General features: G+C 39.4%; 2 protein-coding genes and 1 non-coding gene across 3 annotated transcripts in view; 2 read left to right on the forward strand and 1 right to left on the reverse strand.

Annotated features, from left to right (window-relative positions):
• The first annotated feature begins 2,838 nt into the window (after window positions 1-2,838).
• Window positions 2,839-24,340, forward strand: part of LOC149046300 (DDB1- and CUL4-associated factor 1-like) — a 111,588-nt gene continuing 90,086 nt past the window's right edge. The window contains exons 1-4 of the mRNA XM_089206052.1: window positions 2,839-3,166; window positions 4,817-5,007; window positions 5,831-5,900; window positions 6,513-6,580. Of these exons, the coding sequence (XP_089062178.1) occupies window positions 3,028-3,166; window positions 4,817-5,007; window positions 5,831-5,900; window positions 6,513-6,580 (468 nt within the window). The 5' untranslated portion in view covers window positions 2,839-3,027. The remainder of the gene's footprint in view (window positions 3,167-4,816; window positions 5,008-5,830; window positions 5,901-6,512; window positions 6,581-24,340) is intronic.
• Trnan-guu (transfer RNA asparagine (anticodon GUU)) lies at window positions 6,721-6,793 on the reverse strand. Its single transcript has one exon. It is a non-coding gene; the product is annotated as a tRNA-Asn (tRNA).
• Window positions 8,809-23,172, forward strand: LOC149046302 (DDB1- and CUL4-associated factor 1-like). The gene is made up of 15 exons (XM_089207019.1): window positions 8,809-8,907; window positions 13,071-13,160; window positions 14,135-14,214; window positions 14,470-14,610; window positions 14,809-14,911; window positions 15,451-15,715; window positions 16,285-16,427; window positions 17,042-17,123; window positions 17,631-17,725; window positions 18,780-18,893; window positions 19,161-19,303; window positions 19,976-20,051; window positions 20,235-20,296; window positions 20,761-20,827; window positions 21,765-23,172. Exons 2-15 carry the CDS (start codon window positions 13,098-13,100, stop codon window positions 21,861-21,863), a joined length of 1,533 nt encoding a protein of 510 aa, XP_089063145.1. The 5' UTR covers window positions 8,809-8,907; window positions 13,071-13,097; the 3' UTR covers window positions 21,864-23,172.

Consider the following 24,340-nt stretch of genomic DNA (forward strand, 5'->3'; position numbering starts at 1 on the left):
ATGTTGACATCAAGTGACGCAGTTGATGACACAGTTATTAAGTAATACTACTAAAATAGTTCTTTTGTAAGCTTCTGGTATGTTCCAGACTACTTTATGAATGTATGTGAGGACTCATTTATGTGGTAAAATGTAAAATGTTATTCGCCAGCCTGGGGTCGGTCCGTATTGGGAAAAACTGTGCCCTCTTTCTTGAGTACTCAATACAGAGGGCACAGTTCCCAATACGGACCTCCCGACGGGCGAATAAATTATATACATACATATGTAGATTTTTTTCGTTCAGGGCTCCCTATGCATACATATGTATGTGTGATTAATTTACAACAATTTTTCGAGTGAATTCATAATGCATTCATATAAGCGCTTACGAAGAGTTGCAATTTCATAAACAAGCAGTTAGCGAGAAATAAGAGAGATGGTAAGTTTTGAGCTCGGTTAAGAAATGAAGATGATTTTAGTCTTGTGACGAGCGTGGGACAAAGAAAACTTCTGAGTCCCCATGAGGAATGGAACTTTAGACCTTCGGATTCTGCTCTCCGATGCTCTACTACTGAGCCACAGAGCCTCCATGGTGAGTGAAGTCTCCTACGAAGTTCATATGATACGCGTCCTGCATACTGTGAGGATTAACAATGGCAATAGCGTAATGTTTGTGGATAGAATTTCGTAATAGACCTCGCTCATCGAGGTGTGCGCAAGGAAACACCAGATGACAATGAAGTGCGCATACCCGAGTGTCGAGCTTCAGTGTAGCGTACCGCGGGCACACAACTAGGCATTGCACGAGGGCTTCACGTGGGCTGATAGCTGTGAAGCCGCGTAAGCAAATAATTTGCAACCCGCGTTTTGAGCACCAAATCAAACTGGTGAGGTTGAAGTTGAACAGTAATTCCCAGTATTTTACATTTTCTGATCGACTCGCAAAGCAACAATACCGGCAGAGCTAAAGCTTTGTCAACGAGAGGAAATTGTTATGATTCAAGTTTGTGGAGGGAGGGTTTTGCGTGAAAACAGGATGGAAAGAACGAGACTGAGAGACCGAAAAAAACAAGAAGTAATTACGTAAAGCAAGTCGAGAAAAACGCCCAAAAAAGTTAGAGAGGACACAAAAATATGCAGAATACGGTGAAAGGAACGCGAAAGAGAACAAGAAAAGACACAAGTAAAAAGACGAATATCTAGCGAAGAGCAACACGAGAAGGAAGTACATTCAGGTGTTCAATACCTTCAACTTTCCCTCGAAATGACTGAACATCCGGGCCATTTCTTCTTTGGTGCTGGCTATTTCCTCTGAGCATCTTTTGCGTGTGTGAACCGAATCAATGAGTTGCCTCTTTGAACAATAGGGAACAGCAGACTGCGGTTGGATATCATCGTTTAGTACACTCCACAGTGGACTGTCGATGCTTAACGCGTCTTCAACCGCAATTATGGAGGGGTATTTACAACCCACCATGTCAACGTTTTGTCCTGTGTACTCCTTGAACAGCCGTTTAATGGCTCCCGTTGCCTTCGTGATTTGCGCACAAAACCGTTTTGCAATGGCTTGTCCATCCAAAGAAGGATTAACACTACATGAGTCAAAATGATACCGTAGAAAGCCTACACTACAATCATTTCATTACGATATGTTGGTTAGCTCTAATCGGGCGTCTTATCGACGAATGTTAGCACTCAAACATATCAATAAATTACCTGCATATTTTTTCATTAGTTGTAAGAGAAACGACCGTTCTTAGCACTTGACATGCATGGATAATTTCAAGTTCTCGACGCTTCTCTTGCAAATCGCAGAGGTAGGCAATATACATTCTGCTGTCAGGAGACCATCGGGGTTGGCCGGCCGCCCTCAAGGTTCTTTAGCTGATGATCCAACCTATTACCAGCAGAAAGGAAAACAGTGGAGAAACCAAAAAATTTATTAGAATTATTTGTTTGGTTTTGCATTGCTTTGCAGTGCGATTGGCAAACAAAACTTGCCCCGAGAACCAAGTAAAATACCAATAACGACTTCCACGTTTAACGGTATGGAATTGTACATAATTCTGATTCCTCGATTGCCTGATTGTCTGTTTACTTGTGTGATTAGCCATTTGTTGATTTTGGGGCTGGTAATGAGTACTTTGCATTGTTTTGGCGGACCTCATTTGAAAACCGTTTTAATATCCTTACGTAAAGATCATTTGGTCCCCAGACCAGGGGAGTAAATATAGCGGAATCCAAACGATGGTTTCATACCTGTCAAGCTGATCGGTCAATATATTCCACGGTTCAGATGCCGGGGAAAATTTTTGCAGGTTTGTTCTGTTAATGAACCGTTTGAAAAATTCAGAAGACAAGTATCATAGAAAGTCAGGACAAATGACAGAAAGTGATGGACCAAAAAAGTAAGACATTTACTGTAAAATTCAGAAACGACAATTAAGGTAAACATGGTATGAAAACCAGATCCCCACGCTACTCCATACCCTACACAGAAAAACTGCCTCAACTTGTCCAAGTAATCATCTGGTGATGAGCCTTCAAAGAAGAAAACGTAAACTCATAACATAAACTGTTTAAGTGACTTGTGTGTACCTTTCTGAACTTCAGTTGTGATACTCTAATTTCCTCTTAAGCACTTCAAAAATTTATCAAACTATAATCAAAAGTTAAGTGGGGCAAAATACAATGGAGGTCATTCATTTGTCATGATTATTTTTGGTCGTTAAAGGTGAACCATTAATTCCAAATAAGATCACAGCCGACCGAGTTGCAAGATAAAAAAGACTGGTTAGAGGTCAATAACAACTAGGCATTCCACGCGAAATTTGATAATAGACTGGGACGTAGCGCGTGTTGTGTTGGAACTCGCCATGTGACTAAACTTCGTCGTAAATATAGTTTACACACAGGAATTACATCTGATCTTGACACAGTCAACAAAATCACTCGCAGTAATATCAGAGTAATTATGCCGAGAAAAGTGACATCACTTTTGAAGAGGAAGACCATGTAATCTTGTATCATATCTTTCGGATCAAAATGGCGGGCTTTTCGATCTTCGAAACTCTGCACGTTGAGGTGAATTGTCTATTTGTAGCACCTCTGAACTCAGTACCCTTTTGGATACTTGGCGAAAGGAAGATCAGAATAATCTATCACCCGTTAAAACTCTACAAAGGTTGGTGAAGTGTATTAGAAGTAGTATCTTTTTTAAATTTGCAAAAAAATCAAACAAAAAAAAAAGACGATGTTAATAACCCCTGAAAGCTTTCAAGTAGCTGCCTCAATGCAATTGGTTTCATTCGTTAATATGCTTTGAAATTATTATTATGAATTACACAATGATTGACTGGTTTCTCCAGTTCATCTTACATGTCAACAGATACCTTCCGCCTAGCGAGGCTCATGGTGGTCTGCCAGTGATAAAACTGTTGTTGGGTTAGCATGTCGCTGTCATTACACACCGAAAAAAATTCCTTTTCCTCTCTCAGAACGTATAAAACATAGCATGGAAAGGTAGAAAATAAATGGGAAAGACAACGGACGAATGATTTGTGTGCTAGATTCTGGAGGGGAGTTTTTAGTTTCAAGCCTTGGCCGTGATAATTGTGTGATACACACTCAGCGTGTATGACTACTTACTGGAACTGTAAGATCAGTAATATTGTTCATGTTGGGCTCTACAAAAAGTGAACAAAAAATCTGGCAAAAATTAGATTCAAAAGTATTTTACATTTTAAAATCACTCATGCAGGATAGCAGAGCTTGTGGAATGTGAGAATGAGGCATATCATAAACTAGATCCAGATCCTTTTGATGATTGGCATCCAGGTAAAAGTGCAAAGCTACCTTTTCACATTACACACTATTTGTGTTTTATACATTATAACATCTATTACAAATACATTAGGTAATGTAGTGTAAGGTATTCTCAGATACTAGAAAGGATATCTACAGACATAAAGGGGGTAAGTTTCTTTGAAAAAATTGTGATGCTGCATCCTTGGGGGAGTTTAACAAGATAATTTGGTTTTATTAACTGAGTTGATAATGTAAAGAGTTTCAAAACATTTCAAGCATTAGCCCTTTGTCAGTGTGTTTATTGTGTAAACCTCTTCCATTTATAACTACAAACCGATAAGAAACAATATGTATATTGAAGAGAACCAAGGCCTGCCAATAATGAAACAGGTCCAAGACACACTCTGCATGAAATAGAACGATAACACATGACAAACAACAGTAATTCAAATTTTCATGAATGAGAAGTGTTGTTCTTGCTTCTTATTCAATGTCAGTTCTACTTTTTGTTCCCAGTGGAATCTTCACTAGACTTACTGTGTTAAAGAGACACAATACTTATCTACTTACTTGAGTCACAAGAAAACACTAGAACTTAGATGAGGCTTGGTGTGAGTAGTGTCCATGTCACAGTGATGGCCTCATGTGGTCAAACTGATATAGCCTGGCTGTCAATGAAATTAATTACTTTATTAGAAATGTTTTCTCAGTTAGTACATGCACAATGATTGGTCAACTTAGTGGGTTGTATTTGACTGAAAAGCTTGAAAAATTTTAAATTTTGGCTTTAATTAGAATCTTCTCCTTTTATTGGACCCTGATTATTAAAAATCTTATGAGCCTCATTTTCTCAGTGCATACTCTTAAGTGACAGAACCTTTTTTTTTTTTTGCTCAGATGTATGTCCTAAGTCTTAGTCTGTAATTTTAACAGTGCAGATCTCGCACTCAGTCAGTAAGAGGTCTTGATTGTATTAAATTATTCAAAATAAAATCAGCTCTTGTTTTCTCCATCATGAACATTTCAGGTAGAGCTGACCCAGACTGTGCATTAGGCCATCTTTTGAAGACACTGTTCAGAAATGATGAATTTATGGACAAACTAGTGAACTCCTATATCATGAGCACTGTGGAACAGTTTAATCTGAACTGCACTGCAGCCAGAGTGTTGTTAAATGCCATGCCTGGGCTGGAAATTGCTGCAGTTTTTCAGGATATGGTAAGTTTAGAAAGGTATTCTTAATCCTTTAACTCCTAAGATCTGATTGTTAATTCTCTGCTCTAGCTGCAACACATTTCCTTGTGAATTAGTTACGAGAATTTGGTGTTAAATCAAGATGACAACTTCTACCTGATAAGTCTGAGTATTCTCATTACCTTTGGCTGGATAATGTATGGATATTATGGGGAGAAGTTATGTGTTAATCACTTCTCGGAGTTAAAGGGTTTAACTTAGTAATCTTAAGATGTGACTTTCTTTCTTCAGCTTGAGTTCTATGTAAAAATCCAGATCAATGTGTCCAGTTTCTGTGGCATGGCACCCCTTGTCCTTTCCAGAAAATATACTCAGAATTAACTCATACAATTGCTATTTCATCAAATTATAAACAAAAAACATGAATTTCATGTAGTTACATCATGAAAAACAGAAAAGGAAAAGAGATCTTATTTGTTGCTCTCAGTCACCTCACTTTAAAAAAATGCAAACTTTTCAGATCCACTTTCATTGTTCCTTAATTCATAACTACATATTTCTTAAATAGAATAAGAGAGATTTTAAGGTTTAAGCTCACTAAAGAAATAGAGAAAGATGTTTTTTGTCTTGTCACAAGCGTGTGACAAAGAAAAGATTCTGAATTCCCATGTTGAATTGAACCTTATACCTTCAGATTCTGGGGTCCAATGCTCTACCACTGAGCCACAACAAATAAGATCTCTTTTCCTTTTCTTTTTTTCTTTGTCCCACACTTGTGAAATGACAAAAAACATCTTTCTCTACATATTTCCTATCAATAAATTTGATGTCAATCATGTACATGTAGGAAGCAATGCTTAATCGTTTATGCAAGTGGGCCAGAGAAGCCTCAGAACCCCTGAGGTCATATGCTACAGGTATTTATAGCATAGTTTACTGGTCTTACTTTTCACAGTACTTCAGGCTTTGAACATTTTGGTCATCATACCGAAAACAAAAGGAAAAAAAATTGAATTGACTAAATATGTAGCATCAAGTGCTCTCTTTGGGAAAATTAGATTTACCTAATTCCTGTACAGCTTCTGAGTTTCTGAACTTACTCAATTTTGTTTACACCTTTATAAACTGGGTGCAAGTAGAAGGGTGTTTTAGTTTGGTGATCCAAGGTTATTTACATTAGGTTAACCCTTGAGAGTGACTAGCATCTAATTTCTTCTTGCAATATCACCCCTGAATCAAACATTAAGATCGTGAGAACAAAGGAAATGATAAGCAACTGAAGAACCTCTTGATTGTTTAACAAATTCTCCTTGTCAGTGCATTAGGAAATGTATAGAGAACAGTATGGAGAATATGCATACTGATGTTAGGGTGGAAAGAGAGAAGATATAGATAGTCATGGTTTGATTGAGGATTCTAATATTCCTTTTTGTTCATTTTTTATGTGTATTGCTGCAGTTGCATTTTAATTTATTTTTAATTTCAAGTATCAGGTATCACTTCAAATGATAATTATCATTTATTAACAGGTCTTTTAGCATTTGCCATGGAGAGCCAGGATATTGCTGCAGTATTCAGAGAAGAAAACTCCACCTTGGTAAGTCAGTGTAGCAATGATGATTTTAGATATATGAAATTCATATAGTTGCACTGTGGTGAAGAAATAAGTATAAGAGATCCTCACAGCCAAGAACACTACTGAACTAGTAGTTGAAATAAGACCTGAAAAAAATGTTCAGGCCCGTATGGGATTTGAACCCATGACCTCTGCGATAACAGTGCAGCACTCTACCAACTGAGCTAACAAGCCAACAGGGAGCTGGTCAATATGTTGGATGTAGCAATTTTTAAAAGTGACCGCTAAGGTTACAAGAATAAAGGAAATGATCAGCTGTTAAAGAAGCTAAATTCTCCTTGTCAGCACCTTAAGAAATGCAAGAGAACAGTATGAAGAATATGACTATTGATGTTAGGGTGCTGAGGGTTTTTTGTTTTTAGCCTTGTGGTTAACAGCATTTGTATTTCAAACGTCTGAGTGCAAAGTTGGCTTTTCACATCTCAGGAATTGTTTATTGTCAGTCATTGCATGTTTTGTTTGAAAAACTCTTGTAAAACTATAAGCTGAGGATTAAATGTTGAATTTCACATGTTTAGGTTCCCTCTATGCTGCGACGGCTGCACATTTTAAAGGACTTGTCAGACCTTACACAGCCTGCTGTGACAGACCTGTCAAACAGGATTATCCTGAAAGCAAAGACAAACAGGAACAAGAGTGAAAACAGTAACAGCGTGAGTAACAAGATAAAGAAAGTGAATCTTGCTGAGCCAGGACCATCATGCACTGTGCCACAGAATGGCGAGTTATCCGGTTTGTGTAATGGAGAAGTGGAAGAAGTGAATAGCTACAATGGAAAGGGTTAGTTCACTTTTGAGCATTGTAACTCAGATTGTCCCTCTGTTAGTGAGTTTAATCTCCTAGCAACTTCAAGTTGATTTAACTGTCTTTTCAAACTGAGTGGTATGACTCGTTTGTAACTTGAAGGCTCAGGTATACTCTGGGAGCTTTCATGCAAACTTATGATGTGAGACCTAAAACGCCTTGAGATCTTGTAGAGTTCTTTCAGTCTACTTTTGCCTTTATAAATAAGTTTTGATAAATGTTTGATATTTAATCTTATCATATATTTCAGCATAAATTTCCAGCCAAAAAAAAAGAAAGATTTTGAGTTTCCAACAACAAACTGACTCAAATTTTCGTAAACAGTAACCATACGTCGTTTCAGAGGAGTTTTTGTGTGAAACACAAGGAGGAGGCTTGTCTGTCAAATGATTAGTTAAACAATTGTTATCAAGGACTAAATTGTTTAAGGATCATCTATGGAAGTTTGACACCAAAAACTTTGTTTGAAGGGGGGGGGGAGGGGGGGATAAGGGGGAGGAGGAAGTATGCCAAGTAGGTTTGCCCTGCACAAGTTAACTCAGTTTCCTTAAAATTTGTAAATATTTTCCTTTTGTTTCAGGCAAAAGTTGTCTACAAGCAAAACATCCATTGCTAGTTAAAACAAGCAAGGGTTTCCGTTCCACTGGAAATGTAATTTGTGCACCTAAGGGAGGGTACCACATAGTACCTATGTCCTTTTCCCTCTCCCCCCTGACTCTTGGCATGCAGCAGAGACTAATTCTACAGTATCTGACTCCCTTGGGGGAATATCAGGAGGTATGTGCTGTAATTAGGCACTTGAGCATTTAATGATATATGAAGAACAGAGAGAGTCTCTCCACTGAAGTATGTGGGAAGCTTGTGGGAAAAGGGCTCTGAATCAAGGATAAATTGGAAATGTCACACAACTTGAAAATTTGAGTGTGGACCGTTTTAACTAGTCGTGTGCGAGCAAGAATTATTTTTTGGAGGAAGGGACATACATTGGCCTTGGTCAGAAGATAACACACTCGAATCAAGAATTCTTGATCATCTGATGCGCTTTAACTGAACGTACGCAAGCAAGAAATACTTTTTGGATGAAGGGACATAAATTGGCCTTGGTCAGACGATAATTCACTTGGGTCAAGGATTTTTGATCGTGAGGGGTTTTAACTAATTGGCGCGAGTAAGAAATATTTGTTGGATGAAGGGACATGCATTGGTCTTGGTCAAAAGTAAATGCACTCAGCTCTGATTGAAGAGGTTCTAGTTGAGCCGTAGCAAATTTTATCAGTTGCTATGGCAACTAAAACAGTCGTAGCAGAGCCTGGAGCATTGCATGGCCATTGATTTATCTTGACACATTTTTCTTTGAACATTTCAATTCAGCTGTTGCCGACAGTGTTTGAATCCAAAGCCCTGGATCTTGTAATGCACTACATTACATTTAAAGGCCAGGTGGACCTACAACTTGTCTTTGAAGCCCTCAAGGTAGGAAGGAGGTAGTGACGTCTTGCTTTCGTGTTCTAAGTCTAGAATTTCGTGCAGTTACGGTTGGTTTTCACCCTCGCCGGTATACTTACAAAAAGCGTAAAGCGATATAATCCCGTGAAAATCAAACCGATAGAATCAGAAGCAAAATACTGATGCCACTTATGACTCCTTCGCTAATGACATATGAAAAATAAATTGCTGGAGTTTTCAGCCATCGGTTAGCTCAGTTAAGAACTGGAATTGTCTGTGATTCAGAAAATCGAGTTTTCGCCGGATCATAATCGTTAGAGTTATTAGTGGAATCGGAAGAAAAGAAATTGCTCGGAATATTCCGACTCCGATTTCGTCAAGCTTTTGGCTCCACTTACGACTCCGACTCTCAATTTTCTCTGGGTCGCTGGCACTCCTACGACTTATGAAAAATTCGACTCCAATTCTGTCTTTTGTGTAAACGAACCTTTAGACACTCTACCACATTCATCTCTCTTGAAAAACACTACTTTAACTCCTCAACTCCCAGATCAAATTTGTAATTCTCCTTACTGTCAACCATAGAATTCTTATAAAGTTAGTTCGGATAATTTAGTATTGGATCAGCTAATCCTGCCCGAATTGATAATTTTCTTTATTCTCATTACTTATCTGGTTGATATTGTATTGATATTGTAAGGAGAAATTCTGCCTTGGTCACTCGTGAAGTTAAAGGTTAAGGCAATAATGCATTGTACCGACTGAGATCTGACAAAAAAAGCCTCAGAATTTAAAAGCAATTTCTTTTTATTGTCGTTTTAGTATTTGGCATCCCTCCTTTGTCATAAAAAGTTTGCCACAGAATTTGTGACTCATAACGGTGTCCAGCGGTTACTAGAAGTGCCACGCCCATCTGTGGCTGCTACAGGATGTTCTATGTGTCTGTATTATCTCGCTTACAACGAGGACGCCATGGAGAGGGTAAGACATTTTTCGAATTTAAAAAAATGTTTTAAGTTTTCTGATTTGTAGTTGTAAGAATGCAATATTTAGTGCAGATTTAACTTACCAATGATTTGTGAGTTATGAGCAGACCAGTATTGTCTAAAAGAAAGAGGTAATGAGTATCATTCCGTGAAACATGAAATAACAATAAATAACACATATCTGCTTATTTTTCATCAATTTCCCTCCCCCCCTCCCCCCCAAAAAAGCTTATTTATTGCCCCCGCAGGGTTTTTGGTCCCAGAGGGCCAAAAACCCGAGGAGGCACCTTAGGACTCCCCGCGTAATATAGAGGAAGACTGGAGAAGAGGGAATGTGAGTATTTTCGGTAGATCATAACCAGAAAAATCTCGATTTGATCGCTTGCACGGCCGCAAGGTATCAACGTTTTTCCCGCAAATGGTCATGGGCTGCCAGTAAAAAGACACGCGCGCGAGGACTTTTAGGATCGGCGTCTTTGACACGAGATTTGTCCTAGTATAGAGGAAGACTGGAGAAGAGAGAATGGAGGTGTTTTCGGTTGATCGTAACCAAAAAAAATCTCGATTTGATCGCTTGCACGGCCGCAAGGTATCAACGTTTTTCCCGCAAATGGTCATAACTACACAACTGTAAACAACAAGCCCAACTCAAAAAAAAAAAAAGAAAAGAAAATGGTACTGTAGGGCGGGGACAGCTCAAGTGAGAACTATAACTAGTATAGAGGAAGACGGGAGAAGAGAGAATGTGGGTATTTTCGGTAGATCATAACCAGAAAAAATCTCGATTTGATCGCTTGCACGGCCGCAAGGTATCAACGTTTTTCCCGCAAATGGTCATGGGCTGCCAGTAAAAAGACGCGCGCGCGAGGACTTTTAGGATCGGCTTCTTTGACACGAGATTTGTCTTAGTATAGAGGAAGACTGGAGAAGAGAGAATGTAGGCCCTCTTAAGGTATAATTTTGTGTCTAATAACTATATAATAATAAATTGTTCTTCAATGCTGTCTATAAATTGTTCTCCAATGCCACCTATAACATTCCAATGTTAAAACTCACCCAAGTCCCTACATTCTGCTTCTTCTTGATCGTGAAGAACAAACAAATCCTAAGTTAAACCACACAGCAAAAAAAAAAAAAAAAACCCCAAGCACTTCCCAAAACTACATTTTGTACCCTTGTAGTATTTTGAGATCCAAAATTACTAACACCAAAGTACTGAGCCGCAATTCCGTAACAGCATAACAGAAAAATTACACAACTGTAAACAACAAGCCCAACTCAAAAAAAAAAAGAAAAAGAAAATGGTACTGTAGGGCGGGGGCAGCTCTAGTGAGAACTATAAGTAGTGTATAACATATAACCCATAGGTAGAAAAAACTTAACAGCACTTATTGCTGCATGAAGAGAGATAAAAAAGGAATTAAAGAAGAACTGGTTAAATGGATAAAGAGAATTGCAGACGAGGAGATAGAAAAAGATGAAGATAAGAAACATAGAAATAATCACTCAAAAAAATGTTATCTTACAAAACTACCATTAATTCCACAAAAAAAACTTCGAATAATTAAATTCTTGGTGCTCTTTTTTCTACATGAGCCAGAGGATTATGAAATTAACAAACAGAATATGTCGACGGAGCCTCCTTAACTGTTTCAAGTAACTTGTTTCAGGTGTCCCTCCTACCAAACCCTGTGCTGAGTGACCTGGTCAAGTATGCATTGTGGCTTCTAGAATGTTCTCACGACTCTGGGAGATGTCACGCAACTCTCTTTTTCTCGCTCACGTGTTCATTTCGAGCAGTGCTGGAATTGTTCGACAGTAATGATGGTCTGCGGAAGCTTGTGAACCAGGTAATTAGTCAGTTTTATTTATTAGTTACACGACATGGTTTGGACCCCAGAGAAACGTGGATCGTGTAATTAAATCGCCTGGAGTAGGATCACACCACGAGGTCTATTTGTTCTGTGACCTTTCCGTTCTCGTAGGAGTAGCAATCTCTCTTAATAAAACTCATTCGAAAAAATTATGCAATACTCAAAGAAATAAAAGAACGACTAAGGTAAATAGTGATAATTTAATTAATAAAATAGTGAAAAACGTTGAAGGCCCATTCGGATAGGCTACTCAAACTCCGAATATCCGTTACTGTTCACCTCCAAGAAACTCGCGCGTGATTTGCGCACAGAAATATTGCAATCATCGCGGGAATAAATGAGTTAAAATCATCCCTTTTTGCTATATTATCTTACTTTTTAAGTATATACTAAAACAACTATTCACCTCAGTGTCGATGGCTGGCGGTGGATATTCACCTCGCAGCTTCGAGACTCAGTGAACATCCACCAATAGCCAGCCACCTCCACTTCAATAAATCACGGTTTGTTACTTTTGAAACGTAGTTTAGAGACATGCCGACGGCTATGAATTAACAAGTATTAAGTACACGCCGTGTTTGCATTTTTCAGACTGCACAGACTCCTTTAAATTTTTTCAAGCCATTTTACGGTCCTATTCCACTTGCGTTTCCATCTAGAAAACAACGAATATTACTGGCTGCAAACCATTCTAAAAGAATCTTTTTTTGTTTAACCTTGTCTGGCAGCTAAGTACGCTTTCAATCCTTCGTCCCGACGAGGCAGAACTACTGAGTGATGATGAGGTGTTTGGCAGCCGGCAGACAGCAAAACATACTTGCATGGCTCTACGGAGATACTTTGATGCCCATCTTCACATCAGGGCAGATGCGCTGAGGAGATCTATTGCAAGGAACGAGGGTGGAACACCACCAGTTCCAGTTCCAGCGTATAAGGTGAATTTCCGAGCCTACTTTCTAATTCTGGGAGAAAATTTGTATATCTTTAGATGGGCAAATTCAGTATGTTATGTTATGTAAAAGGACTACGCCTGCTCGGCTGTTTTAGTTCAGAGAGGTCGGAAGTTGACTTAAACCTGGCAAAGGTTTTTGGCAGTATTCTGCTTAACATTTAATCCCATCCTTGTAAATTTTCTACTTTTGCCACGAAAGTTTATGAACCTCGCCTAACAAACACTCCAAATCGTCTTAAATATTTACGCAGAAGATACTGTTTTTGTCTGTTTGTCTGTCTGCTTGGTTTTGTTTGTTTGTTTGTTTGTTTGTTTTTCCGCAGTTTTGTCTTTGGTAGCCAAGCATTATCTTGTTCAACTGATATTGATGAGCAACTGTTCTCTTTCAGGCTGCATCCCTGTCTCACAGCAGTGTAATGGAGAACTGTCAGTTGATGTTAGAGTATGCTCCAACAACACTGCGTTGGGAGCCTGTTGAGGTAATAACTGAGAAATAACGCAAAAGTAAAAAAAAGCGTCACATGGTTGTGGTTGATTATTTCGCAGAGGTGTATCTTGGTTTATTAAGTGGAGGGCACATAGTAGCATTGAACTCTTATGTATAGTGTTATAGTATTTTTCACAGGGACATGATACAATGTCCAGCTTCAAACTCGTAGCTTATGAAACCCCTCGATGGACACCATAACACCTACTTCCATTGCTTTGTTGTTGTTAGTCGTTATTCTCTTCGGTTTTAATATTATTATTATTATTATTATTATTATTATTATTATCATTGTTATTATTATTGTCATCATCATCATAATTGTTATTACTATTATTATATCCATAAGTTTCCTAGTTTACATATACGGTTTGCTCTCAGGAATAGAGTGGAGAAGTAATTTCATTCATTTGTGTGTTTGTTCGTTTCTTGTTTTGTTTTGTTTTTGTTTTTATTTTTTCATTTTATTCACCAGTGTTCATAAGCATAGACACACCTTGCCAATTTACCTATATCTAGAGTAAACTGTCTTCTGTCCGAGGTCTTTACAGTGTCAGAATGCACACGTTTTCTCGTTTTTGTTAGGGATTTGTGGCAAACCACAACGGCCTGAAATGAGGACGCGGCCAAACAAAAGATCTAATTGCTTAGCACGTGCGTTTTAGAACTTTGTACATCTCCGTAGATGTTCTCTGCAAAACAAAAACGTGAAATCACCCAACGTTGCGTGGTCTGAGAACGGAAACACCGATTGCAAATTAGTAAAACTTACATTTGGAACTCAACCCTGCTTACATATGTTATGCTGAAGTTGTGGCCCCGTAAGAGACGATAAACACATCCAGCCACTCGCGAAATTCTAACCAAAAGTAAAAATTCATCATTTCAGTCGACGTCTTCCTCGACGTTGCCTTCCTGACTGCTCAAGTTCGCTATAATGTAACATGTTTTCTTTTTCTCCTAAAGATGATGAACAGACTTCAAGGCTTCACCCTGCTGCTTCAGTTGATCTCCCTATCGTCAGACTGGGGAGTGACCAGTAATAGGTAAGTCATTGGTTTTGCTATCATTTCTCCAGAGTTTGTACGAGTCCAGGAAAATCAGGAAAGGTCTGCTTGTAGGACTGTGTTACTGGACTTTGAAATTCTCGGAAATCGTTTCAACTCAAGGAATTGAAGTTTTTGATAATTCATTTAGCAGAACATTAGATGTAATGATTTTCTACTGCCTTCAAAAAGGTACAAGAAGCTTTTTAGTATTGTCGACTTAAGGTATTACAATTTTTCTTTGCTCCATTCAAGAGCGGACGCCATCCGATTAGCAGCCGACGTGACCCGCCTTGCTTTAGAGATGCTGTTTGTGTTGACAGTCGGTCCTAAGGCTCAGATGGCGCTGTGTGAAGAAGTGCAACTTCCGTCAGGAGAACAACAGAAAGGAATGAGGTATGATCTACGGGAAGAGAATTAATTTAGACTTGAAGACTCAAAAAATTCCCATCAAAAGTCCTTCGTGATCATCACAAGGAGTAGAAATGTTCTTAGTCACTTTATTTTAATGACCCGTGAAAAAATTTGATAGCAAGAGACCAGAAGGCTTATATACTCTCTATTTAGTCATATTAAGAAATCTTTTTTTTCTAGGCTTCTGCTGCGTTGCGCTGAAGGGAGTTTACTCAATGACTCTGAGGTACAGAAAGCCGCTCTCCACGTCATTTGTAACTGTGTGTGCGGTCCTCGAGTCAGGGTAAGTGGTTTGTGCGCGTTTCGATTGAGTTCCCTCCCTCCCGCATGAGTTTCTCAAAGTTTTCTCGCGACAGACAAAAAAACAACAACAACAAAAACAAACAAGCAAAAACAAATAGGAAACAGAGTTACAGGCGTAGTTTGTTGGTAGAGCAGACGAAAATTCTTCATTTTGTAACTGACTTGGTAATGATAAAGTCGCGTAAAGTTGAGTCAATATCGGAGTCAACACAATAATCTTTGTTTACCTCTCCACGGTTCCTCAACCCCCTCCTTCCCATTCCTCAACGCTGCTCTCCTCCCAGTCTTAGGCTGATTAAAGTTCATGAAAGAATTGCTGCTCAAACGTTAGGAATATTTGCTGAATTTAAAAGTATTTAGTGTTTAAGGCTTTAAGCTGCTAGGCCGAGTGCGTTGTTCCTTTTTTCCAGTTTTCCGTTTAACTATGGTACAGGCCTGATTTTTTTCAGTTTTTTTTTCAACTGCTTAAGTAGTGTTTGGCGTCACCGCGATGATTACTTTTGTCTTCATTGTTTGCAGATTAGCGGAGCTGTTGCAAAATTTCAGTCGAAATCCAAGCCGGCTTTTAAAAGCAGCGACGACATCTTATCCAAGATGTGGGGATGTGTCAGGGCCAGTAATGGCATCAAGGTTCTGCTCTCCTTACTGATGGTGAAAACGCCATTGGTTGATGCAGATTGTATTCGTGCTCTGGCTTGTAAAGCGTTATGTGGTTTATCGAGGAGCGACAAGATTAGACAAGTCATTGGAAAACTACAGCTGTTTAACAGCGGCCAGTTACAAAGTGAGTATTGCACTGCGCGGTGCTTTCTTCACACTTGTCCAACCATGTATATTGTACAGCTGGGCGTGCCGGTAGGCAAGATGAAGCGAGTCCTGTGTTCTGATAGGCTACCTGAGCTCTTATCCGCTTGGGATATCACGCTTTCATCTCGCGCAAGATAAAAGGTTGCGTTGCGAAGACTTACAAAGTTTGTAATGTTTAGCCAACGTCGGTAAAGAAGTCGTAAAAATCGATAGAGGACGGTCAAAACACTTTTTCAAATGTAAAACGAGCACTCACCATCACAGATGGCTTACTTTTCCAGCGCTTAAAAGAAAACAAATCATTCTTGATTCTTATATAAGCAGAATAATTTTGCTATGTAGTAATTCCTTCATTGAACAACTTAATCAGCCAAGAGCTTTTGTCTAGTTCAAGACTCTTCGTCTCAGTCCACAAAAGCGCCAAAAAGAGCTCGCCAAATATCCAGCTATCTTGACCTATTTACAGCCATGATGACCTTCTAAAACATCATTTCATTTCTTTCATTTACGTTGACTCAATGTCTTTTGTCTTGAATTTGTTGACAGTTTTGATGCGAGAGCCGATCATTGAGGATAATGCTTCTGACCACGCCCTTTTCTGCAAATATGCTGCCGAGCTACTTGAAAGAGTCACTGGTAAATCCCTGGCGACGTCCTCTGCAGTCCCGTCCCTGTCTAGAATAAACAAGGTATGAACTTGAAATTGACACAAGCTGTCGTCTCACACAGGGGAGGGCGGAGACCTTCAACAGCGTCTTTACTCGACAGTTTACTGCTCATTAACTTTTGTTTGAACGGCAAACGTACGGAAAAGTCTAATTTCGATTATTAAAGTTTTGCTTAAATAATGAACAATCGATGATTTTATTTGAAGAATTTATCAGAATCTACTTCTTGGTATTTCTTGTTTAAAAATGGATGGTCATCGAGACTGCCTTCAGGCTTTCTCTGTTTTTCGGTGGAGGGGAGGAGGGGAGGAGGGACATCCTCAGTTTCCCTGCCATCCCCTCCTAAAAGCAAACATTTGATATTAGGTAAGATAGTCACACTATCGGTTTTCATCCAAATACTTTTAAGTTAAGAGGAAATTAAGAAATTAATGCTTTCTAGAGCATTATCAGAACAGCCCAGTAAGAAATCATATGTAAATTTAACAGTTTTAGAGTTTGAATTGTCCTTTTACTTCTCTTACCCAATAACTTCTGTGGGGTCGGTTTTCTTACTTATTTCGATGTTCTCTTAAGTAGGACACTTTCAAACACTGTAAAGCCCAATAACTAAATATCAGCCTTTACTTTCTTAGGCTGATGTTGTTGCACAGACTCATATTTCATATCCGGCAAAAGAGCTTTTACAACTGGTTCACAGTCACCTCACAACCCAAGGTTTGTTGTGGAGCGTCGAGGAGCATTAAGAGAAAATCAGGTCAAGGGGCGGAATCAGAAACTGAAGAATTTCCCTTTAAACCTATTTTTAGATCACACCCCGCTTCATAACACACTCTTGAAATTTAGAAACGAAAGTCCCAAGTCATCTGACAGTCCAACAGTTATGCAGAGCTGGATTATTTCTATAATTTAGTAGGAATAATCTTTGTTGTAAAGCCTCTTTGTAGTTAAGTCTCTGCTTCTTATTTTGAGTGTCGTATAGCAATCAAAACAACCAATGAGAACGAAGAAAAATATCACGTGGAGCCAATAAGCGCGGGAAAACGCAGGCGACAAAATTGCAACTGGTTTTAGTTTTGGCGTGAGTTGTCTAGATCAATTACAGCCCTTAGCAGAGCAAAGGCGAAGCGTCCCAGATTACTTTGGACACTCGAATTAAATTTGTTCTAGTCTTGAGGGTGTTTGGCTCATTTGTTAATCAAAGGTATGGTTGTTTTGGACTAGGACTTCATGAGACTGCAGAGGTTTTACGGAGAGAAGCCAATCTACCTGACCCAAAACCTGAATCAAATCTGCTTTACACGCCTACTAATAGGAAAGTATGTGGTGCATGTTGTCGTTGTTAAGTGTATTCTGTGATCACAAGGTCCCTTGATTCATGAGGAAAATACAATCATCTCGTAACAGCGATCGCATTTTCTAAAGTCATTTAATAATGGCACGAGTCTGCGTGATCGGGTTATGATGAAAATGACCAAATTTGTCCTTTTTTTTCTGAAATTCTTCTGTGAAATTCTTTTACAGGAAAAAGAATCGACAAATTAAGTCAGTCCATCTGTCCTTCATTTCATCATTCCATTCCTTTGTCCACCAGTCCATTAGTTAGTCAGCCGTTAGTAAGTGATTGAGCTTGTCAATCTACCAGTCAGTCAGTCGATCAGCCCATCCGTTAGACAGTCTGTCGGTCAATTTAGTATTATCAACTGACTTGATAACGTACATTGGCCACTATAAAGGGTAAAGCTGACATTTCGAGTGTTAGCTCTTCGTCATAGCGACTGATGTAGGGTTAACGCCAGAAACGTCTGCTTTTAAACTCTTTACGGTGGCCAATTTACGTTATCAACTCAGTTGGTAATACTGAATTACTTTGTTATTCTCTCCCACCGACGCAGCACCACAGCGCTTCTTTAGAAACTTGCCTCCTTTATTAGTCTGTCAGTCAATCAGCCCGTCAGTCAGTTAGTTTGTTTGTCAGTCTGTCAGTTATTCCGTCTCTGTCAGGCAGTCAGTCAATTAGTCAAACAATCAGTCTGTCAGTCATTCCGTCTGTCCGTCAGTCAGTCAGTTAGTTTGTTAGTCAGCCGGTCTGTCATTGCATCTGTCCGTCAGTCAGTCAATTAGCCCGTCAGTCAGTTTGTTAGTCAGTCTGTCTGTCACTACGGCTATTCGTTTATCAGTCAGTCGGCTTGTCCGTCCATCAGCTAATCAACCAGTAAATCGTTCAGTAGGTTAGAGCTCGCTCGTTCGGTCAGTCGATCGGTCGATCAAGTGAATCAGGCGGGCAAGCAGTCAGGCTCATAATGTGGATCGTATCTCTTCGTACAAGACTAACCGTATGCTTACCGTCATGTTCCATGTCACTGTACACAGGTTCGATTCAATCACTCCTCAAGCCTTTCTACGGCCTCCTCTGGTGTTAGCACTCCCGGGACTCCATCCCTGACGCGGTACCGATTCAACGACCCTGGAACACCAACAGGAAAGGTAATAACAATGTTTAGATGATTGAGCGGTCAGGATAACTGTATCTGAATGCTGATCATAATTTTGGCGTGTGCCTATCCCACCCCTGCCATAAGAACAAAGAAATTCATGGAAAGAGTCTTTTTTTAATCTCGTGTAAATTTATTTGTCGAAAAGGATAATATTTTGTTGATTATTACGATATTATTATTTTATTAATGTTTTGTGTTACAATATTGTTTATGATACGTCGATCAATTTCTTTGTCTGCATGTTTGTTTTGGTCAGCGGCTTCTACCTTCCGATCTTTCTCGCCCTGCACGCCCACCGTCACCTCCTACGTTGGACATGATCGTGACGCGGTATCTTCGCAAACAGCATGCGCAGTGTAACAATCCTGTGTCCGCTGGCCCTCCATTCTCCTTAATACGGTAAGTCATGTATGCTAGAGCCAAAAACGTCTGAAAAAGTATTTCAGCTTGTTTGGAGGATAGCCAGTAGTTTCATTAAGAGTTTCTTATGCGCATTCCACTCTTGCTTAAATATGGTATCGTAGTGCCTCCTGTTAAGATTTTAAAGGTGCAAAGTTTCTAAAGAACTGTGGTGCTTTGTTGTTTGGAGAGTTTAAGAAGGTAATTTGGTATTATAAACTGAGTTGATAACGTAAATTAGCCACCGTTTATAGTTCCGAATTTAACGTTTCGAGCGTTAGCCCTTCGTCAGAGCGATGACGAAGGGCTAACGTTGACTGAAGTGGTGACCAACTCGACTTATAATACCAAATTACCTCGTTGAGATTTTTTACGAATTTTGTACGACCCCTAAGTAATCACCACCGCCTATCTCTTTAACGGTAGCTACTTATATAAAAGGTTTGTGAAACCCTAAGCTCCTCCTGGTAGACCGGTAGGTGAGTAAGAATTATTTCTTGCCTACAAGGTTTTCTAGGTCACTAGACGAATAGACTTTCTCTTGTTTTGTTTGGTTTTTTTTCACACTCCCTTACTGTTTTTATGTATTTGTTTCCTTTTTTTTAACTGTTTCTCCGAATGTTTGCCCGTTTATTTCAAACAATCAACTTATTCCGATTTGTCTATCGTCAGACCCCACAAATGCCCTGAACCAAAGTACAGATATTACGCACCATCGAACATGACGACGAGGTTAAAGCGAAGAGAAGTATGTATATTTCTATTGTTCTTAGCTTCAAACAAAACTATTTTGCCACGGTGGCGGACAAAGGAAACACTTATCTCATCATCATAATAGGTCGTTCTGATACTCGTGTCAGCTCCTATTCCAGAGTGATCTCCCTCAACATTTATCTGTACTCAATCTTGAAAAATGTTTTCCCACCTGAAGGTGATTCCGCGTCATGGCGGATTTAACGGCGCCAGACTAAACAGACGGTTTGTGTACGGAAGGTAGGAGATGCCTTATTTGTACTTCGTATCGCTTTATTAGAAATTCTTAATGTTTTTTTAACAGAATCATTGTAACCTGATTCTCAGACCCCTGACCACACGTAAACGGTATTTCTGAACACAGGTGACGGAGGTTTCCATAATCTCTGAACAGAGTGGATTTTTCGTGTTTTTCAAAAGCGCCGGCTTATCGTCTTCGCTTCGACCAAAAGAAGTGGAGTTTTTCACGTGCAAGGACGTGACACTAGTTGATCTCCTTTGAAGTCTTTTATTTTCAGTTTTATTAGCAGAGACGTTTGGACTCAAGGAAACGATTTGAATATGCTAAGTTTGCTCAAGATAATGTTCAAGATGATGTTCCTCTACAGAATTCTGACGCATTTTACCGACGAAGTTTCACAATTAGTCTTTGATTGTGTTAAGTTTAGTTCTCGGTTGTGTCTAACTGTGTTTTTCTCTATTAGATTCAAACCGCTCAGGGCCATTCGCGATACTGAAGAAAACAGCTTCTTTACATGTGCATGTTTTGCAGTAAGTCTCTCTGTTACCACATTCATTGAGATTTTTAAGATCTATAACTGATTTCGAGGACTAACCACTCCCAAGGATAGAAAAGATCCTGCTTGGCTAAATTTGGCAAACACGAAGCAGTTGAAGTAAACTTAAGAAGGGGCCTGTCAATTTTCCTGCAAGGGAGTGGGGCGGGGGATCGGAGTATTCTTTTTGTTTCACCATAAAATATACCTGACCCCCCCCCCCCCTTAAAGTTCTGTAGTATTGTAATGATCCCACCTCATTGGCAGTCAATTCTATAGTTGCTCCTCTAAGCTCTGTTAAAGACGACTTATCCCCCTCCGCTCCCCCCCTAAAAACCGTGGGATCCCCAAAATTTTACCTACCCCTCCCACCAAGTGTTAAATAAAGGCTGGTTCCCGAGAGTGAAGAAAATTAAAACCAATTGAAACTGAAAACCGATTTTTTAAATTTTTTTTTTTTACGATGAACGAAACGTAATACTTCTTCAGACATCAAATTTACTCTTCAAAAATGTATCTTCAGGGCTTGACCCTTTACATGCTAACATCAGTATGCATATTCTCCGTACTGTTCTCTATGTAATCCCTAAAGTGCTGACAAAGAGAATTTGTTTAAAAAATCAAGAGCTTCTTATTTGGTGATCATTTTCTTTATTCTCGTGATCCTAATGTTTGATTCAAGGAGTGATATTGTAGAGAGAAATTAGACGCTGGTCACTCTTAGAAGTCAAACGGTTTGAACCTCTTGTTTGTGTCGTTTACATTTGGCTGATTCGTAGTAAAATGGAAATTATGATTTTGTGTTTCCTTTTTTTTTTTTTTTTTTTTTTTTCTACCCGTAAGAAGTATCCTTACTATAGTTTTAAAAAAAAGTAGTGGCTTTTGTGAGGTCATGTAAACGTAGTACCTAAGTTTTTACTTTTTCTCCTCAGCCCGATGGCAAGTCTGTTTTACTTGGAACACAAATAGGCGAGTTGAAGGAATACAACTTAATAACTGGACAGGTACAAAACTCAATTTACACCTTTTGATTTCAAGTCAAACTCCAAATTTTTCTTGAAATAGCTGTTTTGTTTTCCTCCCTTCCATCCTTCTTCTTTCATTCCCATCCTCTTCCTCTCCCGCTCCTGCTTAACTTCCTCTCTTCTCTTTTTTTCTCCCTCTTCTCCGACACTTCTTCAGAGGTTAGAGGATTCTTGTGATTTCTATGAAACATTAAATTCAATTTATCTTGATCGTAAGACCTGAGCCGATTGGTGCGGTTTAGCTCTACTTGTCAATCACTAGCCAAACTGCTTCATGATTATCTTGCGGGAAAAACAAAAGAGGGTGAACTCTTTCGACGGCGTAGTTGACAATTCCGATTTCATTCACGAGGAAGCTGCCTAGAAAAACCGAATTTTTTAGAGCAGGAAGCGGCTGTAGACAGATTAAGGGAATCTCTCAAGTGTTCATCAGAACATGGAGTGTCTCGCGCATTACGCGGGTAGCAAAAAGTCTTAATTTCCACACTGGTCACTGGAAAAGATCTGCTGGCAGTGTTACCCACTGGTTTTTTTAGGAAAAGCTTTCTATTTCAGATGCTGGTTAGCTTTAAAACTAATTATAAAACAAACCTTCGAGTGCAGAAGTGTGTCTGCTTCAAAGCACCGTTTACGATCAAATGGAAGAAACATCGCCAAAGGGATTAACGGAAGCTACACTCAAAGAACATAGGATGCAGCGAATATCAGCTCATATCTGTGTCCTCGGAAAAGGTTACGTCGAAGCCATTTGTCTCTGCGCTGAAAAAAAACTGCCTCACAGTTTCACTCATCCGCTCTACGCTTTTTTTTTTCTTCTTTTTTCTTTTTCTTGTGGTTACGGTTACTTGCTCAATTCCGAAAATGCGGTGAGGCACATTTAGTCATGGGGTGTTTCGCTTTTTAACAGCCTCTTCGAGCAAGCGTCTTTTCGCCTTTCACTGCCCCCTCCTTCCACTTTCCACTCAAACTCTAAGTCAAACATGGCCGGTGAAATAATCGATCGCGAACTTCTTAACGTTAACTCGCCCTAATATAACACCTGCACTGCAAGCTCAGGAGGTAGCAGTTATCCCAGCTACCTCATGCCACGACATGTGGGAGAAACTTTGGCAATGCGAACCATCTGACTGGCTTTACTTGTCATTTCATGATTGCATAAGTTGCAAACTGTCATCGTAAAGATCTTGTCATCATGTCATAACAGTTCACGTGAATTATTTCATATCATAAATTCGGTAACGTTCTTTTTTAGAATCAGGCCAGCACCGACGAAAGCGTTTGCCGGGTGTACGAAGTCGGGTGGCTGCGTAGGGCTGATGACGAGGACGAGCAGGTATGAGAATCTTAAGGACTTTCACATCAATATTCGTAGGAACGGAACAATCAAAGAGAAGTGAAACCGCCATCTTGGATGCGAATTCGGTTATGTGATTGGTTCGTGCCTTATTTGCATACAAAATCCTGCACTTTGTTAGGTTGTGGACTATAACGCCCCCTGGCGCCCCCTGGCACTAAAGCAGAGATGAACTTTAAATTACTTTTGGAACATACTTCAAAAACACGTCACTTAGTGCAACACGTGTTTGATGTAGGTCAATAAAATAACGACTCCATGCCTTTTTTCTCTTAGGAATCCGACGAAGGTGGCGAGGAAGATAACGATGTCGATGACGATGATGATGATGATGAAAATGATGATGATGACGATGACGATGATGATGATGATGATGATGACGACGAAATTGAAATCACGATATCTGGCGATGATGATTCGGATGATGACAGTGATATTGCAATTTTTTGAAGCGCGGCTTTTAAGTTTCCATCTTTCAGTTGTTAATTCAACTCAACAATGAGCACGTCATTCTGCTATGTTTTTATCTTTGAAAAATGTACTTGTATCACACAATTTGGGAATGATAATTTAAGCTTGGAGTTGAGCTTCTTGACGGTGGAGTTTTTTTTATGTAAAATGCTATGTAGCAGAAAGTAGAAGTCATCTTCGAAAAAATTACACCCATGTTACTGATTATGTAGTCAGTGTGAGGACAGAGACGCCACAGAAAATGACCCCCAAGGTTCGGTTGATGAGCGAGCCATGGTAACAAATTGCAGAGTGTTCCTGGGAAATTATGTAAGGGCGATGAAACGGCTGGAAACTGAGTCCAACAGTGATATCAGTGCATGCAAGATTACTGAACAAACATTTTGATGGTTGATGAAGGGAAGAAATCTTGCAGAGAGGGAAAAGAATGAGACCATTTCCCACAATGGCTGCAATGGAAATTATAAGATCAATGACGAAACAAACATAATAAGACTTCGATCATATACGCCCGTGAAGCAATGAAATTGATTAATTCTTGTTTGGTTTGTATTTTCCGTTAGGTTCTCCATGTTATTTTATAGCAGTTACCACTCTTTCATTGCTAAAGGCGTTGAGAACTCTCCTCTTGAACACCACACTGAACATCCAAAGAACG

Source organism: Pocillopora damicornis, chromosome 5 (assembly GCF_964200805.1).
Source record: "Pocillopora damicornis chromosome 5, jaPocDami1.2, whole genome shotgun sequence".
Classification (NCBI taxonomy): Eukaryota; Metazoa; Cnidaria; class Anthozoa; order Scleractinia; family Pocilloporidae; genus Pocillopora; species Pocillopora damicornis.